The following is a 17960-nucleotide window of genomic DNA, read 5'->3' as shown; positions in this document are numbered from 1 at the left end:
ATTAACTTAATTATGGTTTTTTACTTTCAAACATAGAATCAGATTGGGACTGTATCAGGTTTGAGCAAATCATAAAAATTTGTGGATAATATTTTGCATCAGATTTTTTAAGTTTTAAGGAATCTGAAGGACTGTTCAGTTCAGTCCTTTTCATTGTATACTTGAAGAACCTAAGGCTGAGAAACATATGTTTCTGTTTAAGGTTTTGTAACTGCTTAGTCGAAGAGCCAGAATTAAAAATAAGAATCTCAGACTCCGGCTTATCATAATTAATTATGGAGTCTAAACTGGGAGAAGAATGTTCACTAGAAAGAGAAGAGTTAACCTCACACTATATCAGAACGTATATATCTATCGACCTGTTTGTAGATGAACCAGTCAGTCATTTCTGTCTAAATTCATGATATCCTTAAGACCATTCTAAGTCATTAATGTTGTTGGCTCCGGTAATGTAAGTGAAACATTGCTCAAGGAGGACTAGCTGTCTTTCCTTTCTCTTGCATTTCTAAATTATCAATGCCACATGATTGATATCTCAGAAATACCTTCCAGATGGTTTCACTGTTTGTTTACTGAACTTTCTGTTGCAACACTGCTGGTTCCTTATTCAGGCTGGTTAGGGTTGGTTTTTGTTTTTAAGGTAAACAAGACTGTTTGTATATAAATCCATTGTCCTGTTTTCTGTGTGTGTTAAAGAAAACTTCGTTGTTCCAAGTAGTTTGATGAATTAAAACCTTTTTAATTTTCTACCTGTGTAGAATTTTACTTTTAATGAAGCTTGGGGGAAAGTAAAACATCTCTTTCTAAAGTTTCTCAAAAAATATCAGGGTATCCCCGCAACCAATTCCTTTTTCTTCCCTCCGCTACTCGACTCTCTTGCCTCCTCCCCCCCCCCCNTTAAGATTTCCTGTGAGATCCTCCTAGAAGGGACTAAGAAGACTTCTCCTCTATACCCTCTCGCAGCACTCCATCTTTTCTGTCTTTGTCACTCATTTCCCTCCCTGAAGTTGATTTGCCGATTTTGTCATCTTAAAATTATAATGCTTAAGGATGATAAATTCTGTGTTTAGTGAGTATTTTTGAGATTTTTATGAATCTTTCATTACAGGCATTTAATCCTGTGTTGAGAAAGCTATGTGTTATGGTGCTCACATTTTCTTTATAGTCCTCCCACTGCTGAGGACAGGAACTGCCATACGCTCACCTTTGTAGTTTGTTGTAGTAATAACAGAAGCAGTAGTCATAGGTGATATTTATTGAGCACTTAGTATAGTAATTATATGAAGTTGGTGCTATTTTTTGCTTTTTACACATAGAGAAACAGACAAAGAATTTATACAACTTACTTGTCTGATTCTGTAGCCCTTTCTTTTAACTCCGCTGCCTTGGTGCTTAGTAATTGGGGGACAAACGAATGAATGTGTAGAAGAAAAAGGATTGCTTCATAGTTCTCTGGCTATGGTGTTAGTTACACAAAAGTATATAACTCCATCTGATATGACTCATTGGTAGTCTTAGTTTTCATGATCCTTCCCTGTTCCTACGATAAATGAATGATGTGACTTTATAAATCATACACACACAGAGCAACATCTTCTCCATTGTGGTTGCCAGAAATGAGATTACTCTCTGTGGCAGAGACAGTCTAGATGAATTCCTGCTTGGATAGTGACAAGCAAGTAATCGATCTTTATTATGTTAAAGCACTGAGATTTTTGGCTTGTTTACTACAACAGCTAGTGTTAATGTCCTTGATTTTATATTGTCATTAAGTATCATACTTTACGTTTATGTCTGTATTTAGTTGTGGTTTTGAAAGGAGTTATTATTTTTAAACTAATTTGTTAATCAAAAGATATTAGAAATCTGTCTTAAAGTTGATGTGTGGTTTAATCTATTATCTTAAAGAGCAATGTAAGTTTTTAAATGGCTTTAATATCTGTTGCTTTCAACAGAAATCAGTTTGTAAGTTGACATGTTACAAAATTTAAACAAATATCGTTGTTAAACACAAATCTGGTCATGTCATTCTTCTGGAGCGTGGGGACTTTTGCCTTATAGGTAAATTTCAAACTCAATTTGGGGTGGTCTGGCCTGTGCCAGTCTCCCTCCGCTCTGCTTCCTTGTCTCCAGGCTCCAGTTAACATTAAACTTCTTCAGTTCCCGAAGTACTCAATGTTCTCTTTTCTCCTACTCTTACAGATATCATGTCTCTCTGCTTTCTTCTTCCCCTTCTTCCTTTACATATCACCTTAAATATGTCATTTTTCTAGATAGCCTTCCATGGCCAGGGTTAGGCACCCCTCCTTTGTGCTCCCATAACACTGCGTACCTTATATTGATGTACTTTATGTAATATTGTAGTACTTACACATATACCCACTGGACTGTGAACTTCTGGAAAACAGGGAAAACAGCTATTCCCAGCATTTGGCAGCCTGCCTGGTACATAGTCAACTCATAGTAAATATTTGTGAAATATGGAAATGTATGAATAAGTGAATGATGAATGAATGTGAATAATGCCCCAACCTACAAACATTATGTTCTTACCATTCAGGTACAATTCCTAGTAAATAAACAAAGCTAACTATAGCAGCATCCCCAGTCCTGCTTTTTAGACTTGATAGCTTTATATTATAGTCACTTATATTCCATTTAGGGTATTTAAAATAGTTCTGGGGGCGCCTGGCTGGTTCAGTCATGCAACTCTTGATCTCAGGGTTGTGAGTTCAAGCCCCATGTTGGGTGCGGAGCCTAGTTAAAAAAAAAAAAAAAGCTCCTCATTAAAGAAAGATGAGTGACTCCTGTTTTAGACCCTTATTTATGCATATTTATGTCTATATAAATTCATGCCAAATTATCACTATAAAAAATTAGTACAAATTGATATTAAGGACAATCATTGGGAGTTGTTGATAAATGTCAGGGTAGCTAATTTAAACATATACAAATTGCGGGGCACCTGCGTGGCTCAGTAAGCTATGCATCTGCGTTTGGCTCAGGTCTTGATCCCGGGGTCATGGAATCGAGCCCCATGTTGGGCTCCTTGCTCAGTAGAAAGTCTCTTTCTCCCTCCCCCACTGCTCCTCCCCCCTGCTCCTGTGTTCTCTTTCTCTCTCTCAAAATAAATAAATAAAATCTTTAAAAAAAAAGTTTCTTTAAAAATATGTACAAATTTCTTTAGAAACTGAATATGAAAAACCCCAAAACTCTAGAATAATTGCTGTTAAAAAAAAGAATCCAAGAAAGTTGATACCCAATTAGAAATATATCAAGTATGATGTTATCAGTTACTACACAGATAAAAATTTCTCTTTCGACATATATCTTTTAAGTGACTTATATGCTATGCATTTCTGTAGGCACCTGGGATACATAATTGAACAATGTTAACTTCCAAATGAATGCTTTAATAAATAAGGAAAAAGGAGCCTAGAACACATACACATTTATGCATAATTAGTACAACATACTAATTAGTATGTTGTAGATAAGCCCATTTCCAAAACCAATACCAAAAGACTTTAGTATTATTTAAAGTGAGATATTAAAGTTATTGTGAAAAAAACTAAATGATGGTAGGATTTGGGAGGAAAAAGGGAATTGTGCTTTGAATTTCCTTAAATGTAATAAACAAATACAATTGATCTTCAAAAATAATGTACTTGACCTGTATGGTAAACTATGTTATTTTTCAGAAACCTTTGCTGCTCCTCCCTGGGGAAGCATTATACTTCCCTATCCTATTGACCTCATGCCACGCCTTAGCTTTGCCGTGGCTAATGAAATAGGAGTGGAAATGATTTATGTTTACTTCTGAGCAGAAGCTTTGAGTCAGAACATAGTGTCCTATATTCTCTTTTCTTCTCTGCTCTGACAATCAGTAGATCTGAATAGATGCTTCTTCCTCACCCTAAAGTCTGAAAAAAAATGACCTGTAAGTCGAGCCATTGCCAACCCTTGTTTGGCATGTAACACGAGCAAGAAAAAAGCTCCTGTTGTTGAAAGCGATTGAAATTTTACTGGAGCAACATAACCTAGCCCTGTGGTTGTCCAACTTGAGTATGCATTAGAATCATGTGAGGATTTCGTTAAAAGGTGATTATACAGGTTTTACAGATTGTTGGGTCCCTTAGAGTTTTTGAATTCAGTAGGTCTGGGGTGGGGACCAAGAATTTGTGTTTCTAACAAGTTACCGTCTGATGCTGAGGTGTTTCAAAGACCACACTTTGAGAACTCACCTTTCCTAGCCCACGAGTTCATATTCTCAGATACTCTAATTACTCAATAAATGTTATAGCAACAAATTGCAGAATATTTCCCAACTTCATTAATAAAGAAGTAAGATCTATAAACTGCTCCTTTGATTTGTGGAACATGACACACAAAAATGTCATAAGAAACCGTGAATTTGGTAGAGTGGATTAGATAACCATGCAAATTACTATCATATTAGTCAGATTCAAATAAAACCTGCTAAAAATATACAAAGAGCAAAGGGAGTTTGAGAAAGAAACAGTCACATTGATTGTGGGAGAAAATGCCATCCAGATGGACTTTGTAGGAATTCTTTCAAAAAAGAACAGTTGTTAAAGAGGTCTTGCGTATAGAAGGACCAAGGATGACCAAAATGAGAGAGCTGAGAAAGTGTGAAATGTGTCTGAGGCAAATACTGATAGAGTTAGCTACTGAGAGACAGATAAGGAGAGTCTCTATCAGAAGTCCAGTTTCTTGCTTGGTCTGTAGTGAAACCCAGTGAAGCTTCAGTTCAGTACTGTTATTTGTATTCATGTCTTGGGTTGAGGTGCTTTGGAAATTTTCTTTGCTAAAGGTGGCAAATTAATACCAAGGGTGGTAGGCCTTAGGATTGTCCAGGAAGTCCTGGAGAGACTGCTGTGAATAATAGCTATTGTTGAAGAGGAAGTGGGTGAGAGAGGCCAGCGTGGAGTCCTGACCAAAGGTCCGCAAGTCAGGTTTAGTGAGGAGCCGTGAGGAGATGGAAATTAGTTCCATGCACTTCAGTCCCTTGTGAAGTCTTTGTGTTGAACCGATTGGAAGAGCATTGCTCTCTCCCTTCATTCAGGTGTTTTGTGGTTTCTCTTCTATGGCCCAAGGTCCCACTGCTTCTCTGTTGGTATTTCTCCTCCACAGGGATACCTCAACAGGCAGAAAGGGAGTTGGCTGGGATATAGAATGATTTTACTGTTGTGTGAGGGTGTCTAGGAGCAAACTGTTTTTAGGCAGATCACTTAACCTCTCTGGACCTTGGTTTCTTAATTTGTAAAATATAATTCTCTCAGGTTCCAATATTCCGTTTTTCTTATACTTTGAGCCAACAAAATTCCAATACGTGTTAACTTGCTCATTTTCTATTATACAGACCACAAATTAAGTTCATAATCTTAGAGATGCATGAAGTATGCTGCAGGATTTGAAATGAATGTATTTCTTTTAGAGTTAGGATACAGCTGTAGTGCTCAGTTAATCACAAAAGAGTTTTCTAAAAGCTTCCAGAATGTTATTTTTGCTCCATTACCCATAGATGGCATATTTTATTTATTTTTAGATTTGAACTTTGATATTGAATAAGCATAAACTTATGAAAAAGCATGGCCTAATGTTACAGTTTCAAATAGCTGCTCATTTTGTTCCATATGAAAACCAATTGCCATTATTATTTTAATAACATAGATACCAACATGCATTGAAAACAAATTAATGTTTATTCAAAGATTCTGTATAATTGAAAACATTTGTTTTAATCTCTTTTACAACCATTATAGGAGGGGGAAAAATGAAAATACTTGCCAGTCTTGAGGTCTTTAAAAAATAGTTTGGTTCAGAATTGTGGTTATAATTCTGTTTAATGTAAATAATTTGTGGCCATAGCAATGCCATGATCTTAAGGAACTTGCTAAGTTTTTCCTTGGATTTACATAAAACACCATTTTGATCTTAAATTTGGTTTTGCCTCTAGTTAATTTGTCAAGTCTAAACACATGCCATTTCCTCAGCAACTGCAAACAGGCCTTTCAGGTTAGGCTCGGTGCAACTCAAATCTACTATTATAAGTATTTTAAAGCTCGACTAGTATTCCTATTACTAGTTCATTTTGGGAGGGAAATTCATACTAATTAACATTTCTTTTAGAAACATTCTGAAGTTGATTCTTGGTTCTTTAGCAATTGAACACAGTTTAGACCATGACCTTCCTTTGTCTGGATTTTAAAGCAAAAAGAGTTCCAGCCTCTTCAAGTTTAAGGAGAAATATGATTCTCTTGGAGTTGTTACTGTAAGTTTGTTACCAAATGTTTCCAATTTGTATTTAGGGCACACCAGAAAAGTGTGCAATAATCATCTGGGGACTTAGAATCACACTTGATTACCCATCACTGCTGCCTGCTTCAGCAGTGTCCCTTAGGTTCTGGAGAACAAAGCTAAGCAGCAGTGTTCCATTCCATACGACATAAAGTACTGTAAAATATTTACCAGAATCAAAAATAACATTTTTAATGTACTCAGAGAATTCACTTATATTTAAAGAAATCCAATTTAAAATTAGTTTGAAGATATATGATGTGTTCATGAAGCAAAAAAAATAATCGTACTCGAATTTCTTGATTTGTTGCTCTTCCACCTTCAGATTTTTGTTATGAGGTTCTTAAGATAGGAACATAACATTAGTTATTTTGCTTTCTCATATATAGGGCCATATGCAGGCTAAAACTGAACTCTCAGTCTATTAGTCAAATAATATTAGACCTAAGAGGAAAAGCCTGTTGTGTGTATGTAAGCAATGTAATGTATTTTAATTGTGCACCCCAAGTTCTGAGTAGTAAATTGAAATTGTTGACGTAAGCTTTTGGAGCATGCTATGTGATTAGGACAGTGAAGGTTTTTTTTTTTTTTTTTTTTTTAAACAAAACGAAAATAAAAGGCTGGAATTAATTCCGTGTCGATCTTTTTTTTGTTATTCTTATGATAAACAGGTGTCAATCAAAATTCTGTAGTTGTTGATCAAGTTTCAGTTACTAATTTATAACTGAGTACTTAGGTGAGTTTCTACACTTGAAAATGGATTAGGAAAATTAATGAGAAGAAGTGGTTTATTCTTCCATGTGAGTTTTCAAAACAAAATGAGAAAAATTTAACTTAAAAAGAAACTGTACAGTTAACAAAGATGATGCAGATGGCCTCAAGAGCAGCCTAATCCCGGAACTAGCACATCCCTTGTGGAAACATTGACGTTTTCGTTAGCACTAGGAAACCACCAAATACATTGGTCCTTTCCAACTCTGCTGAGTGGCCTAGACTTGGCATATATCTAGCCAAAAAAGGGAGCCAGAGAAATAAAACTGTACCAGGGCTGTTCAGCATCTAACATAAATGATATTAATCAACTTACGGATATTCATACTATACTCGTCCTTTGTTAGATGTCAAAAGATTCAGCAATATGTCATTTTCAATGCTTGTATTGGTTTAGAATATATGATTTTAAGATCTAACAACACTGTTCTAAAAACTTTTTTTTTTTTGAGAGAGTGAGCATGTGCGTGTTCATGAGCAGGGGCGGGGGTGGGGTGGCTGGGAGGGACAGAGGGAGAGAGAGAATTTTAAGCAGCCTCCATGCCCAGTGAGGAGCCTACCTGAGGGGCTCGATCTCACAACCCTGAAGACCTGAGCTGAAATTAAGAGTTGGACTCTTAACCCACTGAGCCACCCAGGTGCCCCAGTGTACTAAACCATTTCAATAACATTATGGACTTTTTCTTTCATTTAAAAAAAAACTGTATTAAATTGCATGAGTTTTCTTTATAATAAATAACAATAGTGAGTTACAAATTTGAAGCATTTAAATAGGCATTCTGGTTCCTTTTGAACTTTCTCATTAAACTTTTCAGTCGTATTCAGTCCAACTATATTTATGTTTTTAAGCACCAGTAATAGACAAGTCAAAATTTTGATTTAGCTATTATCTATAACTATTATTTATAATTAACATTATATGTCATTCTTTTTATACCTTCTGTATGCCTGAATTTTAATCATTTTCTGTTTTAAATAATTTTGTTCACATATAATAATGTAACTTGTTTTTGATACTGAGTGACTTAGGGGATTACAATATAATCAGCAGAATAGAGTATTTTAAGGCTTGTCAGTGTACTCAGCTATTTTAAATCTAATTCATCTTTATTTATTGCCAGTCTTTTAGCATCATTAATTATGGTTTTGCATATACTGCTTTTCTCAAATCAAATAATTTAAGAAGATAAGAAAAAGACTGGGCTAAAGAAATTTGAAGCTAAATTACAAATATAAAGCACAGTAGAGTAATTAAGCTCTTGAAAAGCACTACTGATATAAGAAATGTGTCATAACTTTTAGGCAAGGTTATAATTTTTAGTCAAGTTTATTTTTATTCTTATGACAAACATACACAGAGCTTTGCATGTACCTTTTTTTTTTTTTATGGTCAGAGATGGCATATAATTTATCTTTGCCTTCCTCAAGAGTTCAGCAGTACAGTGTCTTCTATGTATTAGCTGCCCAATAAATAAATGACTGTTGAGCAAATAAAAATAGATGATGTAATATTTAATCAATATTTGAGTTTCCTTTTAATCAGTTCAAGGATTAGAAATGGACAAAAGAACTCTGAAATTGATACCTCATGCATGTTTCTTCTTCTTTTAAATCCTTGTAGTCACTTAATTATCCATGTTCTTGGAGATATAGTTTCGGAAAAATTTAATCTAAACTATCTGCTTTAGTTAGTAATTTTATGTCTTCTAGCAAAACTTTTACAGCAGTATTAACTAGTGAAGTTGACTACTTTGAGTTTACATTCTCTGCCATTGTGGGTGTGAGAAATGAATAACTTTTGCACTGTTTAATCTGTTCCTAAGTATTCAAGTATTGATGTTTTAAATTAAACTACACAAGTAATATATAAATATATACTTGTAAAAATTTTTTTAGTAATATATAAATATAGAGGGTAAAAGGTTATATTCTTTTCATGCATCTTAACCCATTCAACTTCATCACGTAGCCTACTAACAAGTGTTTCGGATATCTTTTTTACCACTTTCTATAACGTTTTATATGTATATACTAAACAACATTTTTACATTTTGTCATTAATCACATTTCAGCATTGATATTTAATATAGCCAAGAATGTAACATTTAATCATTATTGAGACTATATCTATAGAATTCCTTCTTTTACTTGACAGTGTTTCTTATCAGTTCTTTCTATAGCAGACCAACCCAATAGTTGGTCCTGTAATCTTAAAGTTAAAAAAGAAAAGGTTCCCTTTGAACCTTTGCAGGAATAAGTTCCACATCAGTAAGTATTGCAAAACAGTAAGCAAATGTAATAATATTAGTAGCAGGCCAGTAATCTCAAGGCAAATTCAGGGTTTTTTTTTACGATTTTTTTAAAAAAAATTTATTCTTGATGTTGGTGAAATCATTTTTTTTGTTTATGTAGTGACAGAGTAGTAATTCATTTTATTTTTCTGTTGTGATTTCTAACTTTCAGATTAGAAGTTTCTAATGACTTAGAATAATCATTCTATTTTTCTGTTGTGATTTCTAGTAATACTAGTGTTAAATAAAATGATAAAATAATTGGTAGAATTTCAGAATTAGAAGACATTCAGTCAGTTATGAAGGTAATCTACTTCCTGGCTCTTGTGTAACAGACAACAAAATTGAACCCTGAAGTTAAATGATTTACTCCAGGTTGGTAGTGAAGTTATGACTGTGAATCATTCAAATCAAGAATCTTTCCGCTGTACCATCCAACATTGCCTTCAAGAAATGTTTTAAAGGGGGCGCCTGGGTGGCACAGCGGTTAAGCGTCTGCCTTCGGCTCAGGGCATGATCCCGGCGTTATGGGATCGAGCCCCACATCAGGCTCCTCCACTAGGAGCCTGCTTCTTCCTCTCCCACTCCCCCTGCTTGTGTTCCCTCTCTTGCTGGCTGTCTCTATCTCTGTCAAATAAATAAATTAAAAATTAAAAAAAAATGTTTTAAAGATTTACAAAGTACTACCTCTTTTATATCCCATTATGTTTACCAAATAAAAACTGTGTAGATAATACAAAAAAGTAGGAAACAAAATAGGTTTCGTCTTAATAGAGAACATAAGGATATAGCACATGTGCATATCAGATTTTATGTTGGTGTCAAATGGTAGGGTGTTCTTAAAGATTTCATAACTGTATAGAATGATAGGAACAGGAACATCAGCTATAATTAAAAGTCTAATATTATTATATTTACGTGTGGGACTTCAATGCAATGTAACTAAGAGTGAGAACATTTGGAGTGCCAGTTAATTTGTTTTTAAGGGAAAATATGCAACGAAACAATACAGAAATCGCCTCAGTTACAAACTCTTCAAAAAATGGTTTACTAGTGACATCTGCTGGTGTAATTTGGTAATAAAAATAAAAGTATCTCCTGGAAGTAATTTCATGGAAATTAAGTGTGAGACAAAGAATCTTTGTGGGCAGAATTGTTTTTTTAAACCATCATTTACACTTACAATAAAAAAAAAAGATTGTGTTTGTCGGTTTCCCCCTTTCATTTGCATTTGACCAAGTGTATTATTTTAGTTAACAATATTAAACTTAAACTTTCTTATCTACAGTATATAATTCCAGCCTGAACCTCATATAATAAGTTGTGTATCAAGTTGTTTGATATGATGCTGCAGTTTTCCCCCCTCCTCTTTCCTGAACCTTGCACCTAACCTTGCAAATGTAGAGATTCAATAACTACGATTGAGTCATATTAGATATTTATGCCATTTACAGTCTAATAGAAAGGTCTATGTGTACATGAGTTATATGCATTCTGTTTATGTACACTCAGAAATAAAAACAAGACTTTACATTAGAGAATGATTTCATTAGGAGGAGGTATGACTTTGTTTTTTTGCTTTTTTTCTTCCCCACTATGGAACAGCTTTTCTGCATTATAAAATATGGAGAAATAAAATACACTCAGTCCTTGGATATTTTCTCTATTGGCATTTATTTCCTAGATGATTGTATCTAATCCTATGGATTTAAGTTCTACTTATAAATGAATCACCCCTCTCCCTTGACCCCCAAACCTGTACAGCAGCTGCTTGCTTCATTAACATTTCCACTTGTAGATAATTCATCCCAAACTTACCATGTCTGAAATAAAACTTTGATTTTCTCCTAAAACGTGTTCCTCCCATAGTTTCCTCCATTTCAGTAAATGGACATTTTATCCTTCTGCTTGCTCAGATCAAAAATATTTTAATAATTTGTAAATTTTCTCTTTCCCTTCTACTCCACATTCAAACCATCAAGAAATTCCACCAACTCTGCTTTTGAAATACATTTGGAGTCTTTTTATTTATTTATTTATTTATTTATTTATTTATTTATTTGACAGAGAGAGACAGCCAGTGAGAGAGGGAACACATGCAGGGGGAGTGGGAGAGGAAGAAGCAGGCTCCCCGTGGAGGAGCCTGACATGAAACCTGGGATCACGTCCTGAGCTGAAGGCAGATGCTTAACGACCGAGCCACCCAGGCGTCCCAAAATACATTTTAAGTCTTATCACTTTCTCTACCTCTTCAATTTAATGACCTAGTCAGGCCACAGTCATCTTCCCCCTCCTGATTAGTCTCTTTGTTATCAACCTTGCCTTCTTGTGGTTTGTTTTCCAAGGAGCAGCCAAAGATTATCTTAAAATTTAAGACAGGTCTTTGTCATTCTTCTGGTGAGAACCATCCAGTTGTTGTTGTTTTTTCCGTGCCTGAAGGGCCCTACAAGAACTGTGGACCATTTCTTCCCTCCTGCACTGTGACTGTGACCTCCTTTCTTACCTCTACTTGCCTCCCCTCTTCTGCTGCAGCTGCAGTAATCTACTTTGCTGTTCTCCTTCCTTGCCAGGCCGACTCCTCATCAGGGGCTTTGTGCTTGCTCTTCCTTCAGTCCAATACTCTTCCCTCCACTCTGTAAGGCTTCTGATCATATCATCAAATTTCACTTTATTGGAGAGGCCCTTCTGGACGACACTACATAAAATAAGAAGGCCCCACCCCATCTGTTTCTCCTCTTCCCCTGCCTCGTGTTTTGCCATAGCTTTTATCACCACCCGACATATTTACTTGTTTCGACCTACCTTTCCCTGCCCAAGATGTCAGCTGTATGGAAACAGATTCTCTATTGTCTGCTGTTAACCTCCTTGGAAGTGAAACTAGTGCTTACACATCGTAGGCATTCAGTTAGTATTTTTTGAGGAAACCGGTGAGCCTTAAGACATGAATGGAGAAAGTAATTTGATTTGCATTATAATAACTGAATCCCTTAAATAGTGAGGTACCTTCTAATGGGGTCTGTTCTGTATAAATCTTTCTGTGCATATCATACTTTTTACATTTAACTCAGATTACGATAGTGTTTCGTAGTTAGGCTAAGACTCAGACAATACTCTTGGTATCAAAATGCAGGGCGATATTACTATTTTAAAGATTCTTTTTAGGGGAATAATTACTTTTTTGTTCTTTTGACATAGACATCTGACCCTCAATTTCATTAACAGACCTTATACACATGAATGGAAAGAAGAATAGCCCCTTTTGAATTCGGGCTAAGACTTTATCAATATGAAGTGCTTCCCACAGGGTTCTGCTGAAAGAAGCAAACTTCCATCATAATGAAGTTGCAAATTCATTTGTACATGCCCTTTTTTATCTTAAAGCTACTTTTTGATGTTTGGTCTGCAATTAGATTTATTGTTTAAGGTCACAAATATGCAATCCTGACTAGACCAAGTTGTCAGAATCCTTTATCTATTCAGCACTGCACAAAGATAAATGGCTATCTCTTAACAATAGCATACCAAAGCCAAAATTTGTTCCCACTTGTGTATAATCTTTAATCAATCTGCTGCTTTCTGTTTCCCAGTCAATAGATGCCTGGCCTTACCCCCTCAACACCCCACCTATCTAGAAATTGCCCAATTATGGGTTTTAAATTACGGAGAAACACTTTCTTCAGATGGAAAAAGATAAGTTTAAGAATGTTAATGCTATAATTTTCCCATGCATATTTTTAGCTTAACATATGAATTCTTTTGCCTTAACCCTCATTCTTTGTGGGGTGAATAATTATGTAGTATGTTAGCTAAATTCTGTGATTACATTTCTTTAACATGACCACAGAGTAGATCATGCTGCTTAATTAAACTGAATTCTTAAGTGTTTTACAAGGTCTGTGCGCAAAAATTAAATTATTTTCTGAGATTCTATGTGTCCTCCAGTAAAAATGTCTACATTTACACTTGTTCAGAAGTGTATCTTATATTTTTATGCATTTCCTTTGTGACCTTTCATATAAAAGGTACACTGAGAGAATTGCCCAATTAGATTTGAGGCTGTACTTTTTATCCAAGAATATCCATACATTTGAGCATCATCGTTATCACCGATCCCTATAGTTTCTCTAAGAGATTCTGATACTAGATATCCAACAATTCCTTAGTAACTTGATCATACTTATAAAGCAGACCATTAAGACTAGTATAGTAATATCCCCATTTTAAAATCTTGTTTAAATATTTTTTGCAGATCTGAGAATCTGTTTTTCTCAATTGTCATGCAGTTTGAACCTTCCCCCAATTAAAAGGAATACACTGTTTCAGAAGGAGGTATAAAAGAAAACCACAGCTTTTAAGTCAGAGGAACTTTTAAATTTTTTTCCTGAATTCTGATTACTATTTATTTTGTGACCTCTTGGAAGTTGCTGCATGGGCGCGGGCGGGCGGGGGTGGGGGGAGGCGCTCTGCTCAGCTATGGGATAGAGAAATACTTATTCATGGAGGTGTGATGTAATTAAATGAGACAACACATATAAAGTACCCAAAACAATGCCCAGCAGTAGTAAATACTCAATAAATATTATTTGAACTCCTGTGTCTGTGCCCTCCCCTTATCCGCACTCTGTTCCCCATGCTATGTTATCCGTTCTGATTGGGTTTACTCAGAAGTTAAAACTGTTGAACTAAACTTGAAGCCTTTTTGTGACTGCCAACTCTACATTGCTCTGCATTCAGTGAATTAATAAGTAGAGAGAAGTCAGGACCTTGAATTGACCTATTCATAATACCCAGCAGGTGTATGTGGCCTTTTCTTCTCAACAGATTGCTCCCCCAGGGATTAGGTAAAATGAATTATTCCACTTGGAGCCTTCATTTTAACTCCACATGGAGCCCTCAGAAGATATACTTAAGTCTCTCTTCGACCTGCAAATATGAGAGTTGAGCCTTAAATTAGGTTAATTTGACATAGGACATTTTAGCCATTCTGTGTAAGATGGCTTGCTTCATTGTTGCATTTGTACTGCTCAGATCACTGTCCTAAGAGTCACCTTTTAAAAGTTATCAGTTTCAGAATAAATTTTAATAGCTACAAAATATACTACTTTATATCTCAGAAATTGTTACTTTATCATAAATTTTTATTGTTTTAGGTGCAAAGATGGTTTGAAAGGATTTACATTCTCTGCTCTTAGGTAAGTAGCTTATTTTATTTACCTTTATGTTAAGAGAGAATTTGCAAGTTAACTTTTTCAAAAAAGTAATTTACAATAGATGTTCTAGCTGAAAGTAATTGCAGAAGTCACAAAGTCACTTTTATGATATTTTATCGAAAGAGTAATTTATTGGATTTCTTTTCCTCTAAACAGTCGGTCTACAACTACTTTTGGGACCTGTTGTGTGCCTCATATCAATGGGTGTTAGGAAAGATTACAAGAACTCTCTCTTCAAGGAGCATTAGAAAGACAAAGCTACACATGAATAATTACTGCAAAATTAAGTACTGAACTGTGTGGTACCACATTATAGACTTCACTAGGACAAGGCTCACGTCAGACACAGTTTGGATCATAAGCCTCACTAGAGTCACTAGAATCTGCTTTTCACCGTGTACGTCATCTCTTGCCATCGTTATTTTTTTTTTAAAGATTTTATTTATTTATTTATTTATTTATTTATTTGAGAGCGAGAGAGCACAAGCAAGGGGAGCGGCAGAGGGAGGGGGAGAAGCAGGGCGAATGGCTGGCAGAGGCAGAGGGAGAAGCAGCCCCCCCACCCTGCCCCCACTGAGCAGGGAGCCGGACATAGGGCTCCCTGGATCCCAGGACCCTGGGATCATGACCTGACCTGAAGGCAGATGCTTAACCGAGGGAGCCACCCAGGCGCCCCACTTGCCATAGTTATTGGCAGATGGTAGTAGATGGTGTAGAAACATTGGTTGGCAGCATGAGCATTGCATTTTATAGTTCACCAAGCATTTTCACATAGATTAGAAAATTTGCGCAACAGTTCTGTGAGATGGATATTTTTATGCCCATGTGACAGACATGAAGAAGAAATTGAGGCTTAGAATACTTGACTAATGTCACACAGTGACTTCATATGATTACTTGAAACCTAATGCTCTTCCAGTTTGTATCATAAATGTTGCCTGTTTTATTCTCCTAAGTACATGTAGTAGATGCTTAGTGAAGGTTAGGTGTGGAGTATTTATTATAAGTATAAGAGGGAAAAATTAGGGTAGGCTTTGGTATACTAGAAGATTTCATATGACTCTCTTATTCGGTTATTTTGAGTTTCAAATGAGTTAATGCATGAAAAATGTTTAGAACTGTATGGCACATAGTGCCCCAGAAACGTTGGCTATTATTGTTATTATTATTCTTATGGGGATAAGTCTTAAACAGCACTTGAAGGATAGCTTTAGAGAACTAGGAGGGAAGAGGAAGAACCTTCTGTGTAGAAGTGAATAATGTTAGCAAAAGTATAAAATTATAAACATGAAATTTGAGGTAAGAATGGGAAAATCAACTTAATTGGTATGAAAAATTTATTTTAGGGATTATAAGGTTTGGTGTTTTTTTTTTTTTTTTAAATGATGGTCAGAGCAGGGCCAGATTATGGAAGACCTAAATAGAAAAAAAAAAAAAAAAAGAGACAAATTCGAATTTGGTAAGATGGGCAGGAGAGAGCCACTAAAGGGTTTTGAGCAGGGTAGTTGATATTGTTTCAGAAAGATTAGTCCAGCCACAGTATTTGGCATGGGCATTGTAAAAGAATCAGAGAAGAAAGATGAAATGATAAGGACTGGGATTTGGGCGACAGTGGAGGATTAAAGAGAAAGAGGCAAAGTTGAGACTGGCGTAGAAGGAAATGAAGACCTACTGACTGCTTTTTTCCTTCTTCTTCTTTCACTCCAATCTTTGCTATGAGCCAAGTATTGAAAACCTAAGTACCTCAAAAGAGGCACTATTGACAGAAAATCAGATGGTGTGCAAGGAAACTAGTTTGGGAAGGGACAAATTAAGTCCACTGTGTGAATAAGACTATCTTTGGTTGTGGAAGCTCTGTGGTAACGATAACTAAGTCATTATACATAGTGGTAATTTTTTTCATATTATATTCTTCATTAAAAGATCATGAAACAGTTTAGAAAATAACTTTTTGTTGTTGTTGCATTGGCTATAAAGGATTCTGTGGTATGTCAAAAGTTTATAACAAAACCAAAAGTTGGTTTTCCTAAAGAGAAAATGTTGCCTTTCCCCCTGTGTCTCTCTGTAGGCTCCCAGAATCCTTACGGAAATTCAAAATGTGTCAGATATTTTTGTGTCTCTTCATCAAATCCACTTAATATAGGGGGCTGGATTGAACTATTTTCACGTAGAATTTACTCTGTATTATAGGAAAATATTCTGGCGAAGAATGGTTATTAATTCTTGCTAATTTATTAAAAGTTATGAGAGTAGATAGAAAGGGTCAAGGGTAGAGTCAAAGGCGAAGAACCAGTTCAGGAGCCTTATGGTATACTAAACCTTCATCAACATAGTTTAATAGTTAGAAGTGTGTAGACAGCTTGGTGATTAAGAACCCAGGCTTTAGAGTCAGTTTTTTGGGTTCAAATAATTACCGTTCTTGGCTGTGATCAAATGTTTTTTCATGCTAAGTCTCGCGGAAATGATGGCACCTACTTTGTAGTTTGCTATGAGGATTAAATGATTTAATATCAGTACTGTGCCTATCATATAGTAAATGCTCAGAAAATGCTCATTATTACTATATTTGCTCATTCAGTATATATTAATTAAATATTTATTGTGTGTCAGACACTATGCTAGTCACAGGGATGTAATAACAAGAGATGTATAGAGTCTCACAGACCCTGCAGTTTAATGGGAGATGCAAACTACTAACAAGGTCCTTCTAGGAAGGATTGCTAGTTCATCCAGCTTGGGCAGGGACAGCTTCTCCAAGGAAGTGACCTCTAATCTGAGATGGTCAGTCCTGGCCAAAAGAGCAACAGTGTTATGAACAGTGTGAGAGAGATGATTATATCTGTTCTAATATAGTTTTTGTCTTCTTTATAAAGAGCAGTAGTACAGATCTTGAACTCTCCATGCACACCCATGATTAAGAACCAAATTCGTTTGGAATAACAGCTATCGAGACTGCACAGCTGCCACCTTGTGACAATCTCATTACTTGCCCCTTATGATTTAATAAGCTAGATGTTTTACCAAGTTTGTCCAAATGAGATGGAAGACAGTAATAGCTTTTTTCTCCTCTCTTTTCTGAGTGTTGACATTTTCTTATTCTATTTATCGTAGGTCCCATGTTGCAGAACCTTAGTGTAGTATTATTGATCCCTTGATTTTGTCTGCATTTTAAGGTATTTTCTGAAAGTTCAGCAGGTAGAGTTCTCTTAAGAAAGCTTAGTTATTCTTTATAAGAGCAATGACTCTTATAGTGAAGGTATAAATAACAAAAATGAAGACTAGTAAAGGATACGGATTGAATGGTATCTAATGGTGGCAACTGTTCCTTTCTCCCTCCCTCCCTCCCTCTCACCCTCCCTCCCTCCCT

At 35.6% G+C, this 17960-nt stretch overlaps 1 protein-coding gene across 2 annotated transcripts in view; it reads left to right on the top strand.

Moving 5' to 3' along the window:
* The window catches only part of TMEM135 (transmembrane protein 135), a 248001-nt gene that overhangs the window by 199966 nt on the left and 30075 nt on the right, over window positions 1-17960 (top strand). Inside the window, exon 7 of one of the 2 annotated variants that reach the window (XM_034666175.1) lies at window positions 14534-14575. The exons of the other annotated variant lie outside the window; for it this stretch is intronic. Within the exon in view, the coding sequence (XP_034522066.1) occupies window positions 14534-14575 (42 nt within the window). The remainder of the gene's footprint in view (window positions 1-14533; window positions 14576-17960) is intronic. 2 annotated transcript variants of the gene reach the window in all.

This window comes from Ailuropoda melanoleuca, chromosome 8 (genome assembly GCF_002007445.2).
Source record: "Ailuropoda melanoleuca isolate Jingjing chromosome 8, ASM200744v2, whole genome shotgun sequence".
NCBI lineage: Eukaryota > Metazoa > Chordata > Mammalia > Carnivora > Ursidae > Ailuropoda > Ailuropoda melanoleuca.
Note: the sequence above shows the minus strand (reverse complement) of the source record. Positions and strands in the feature narration are given on the sequence as shown.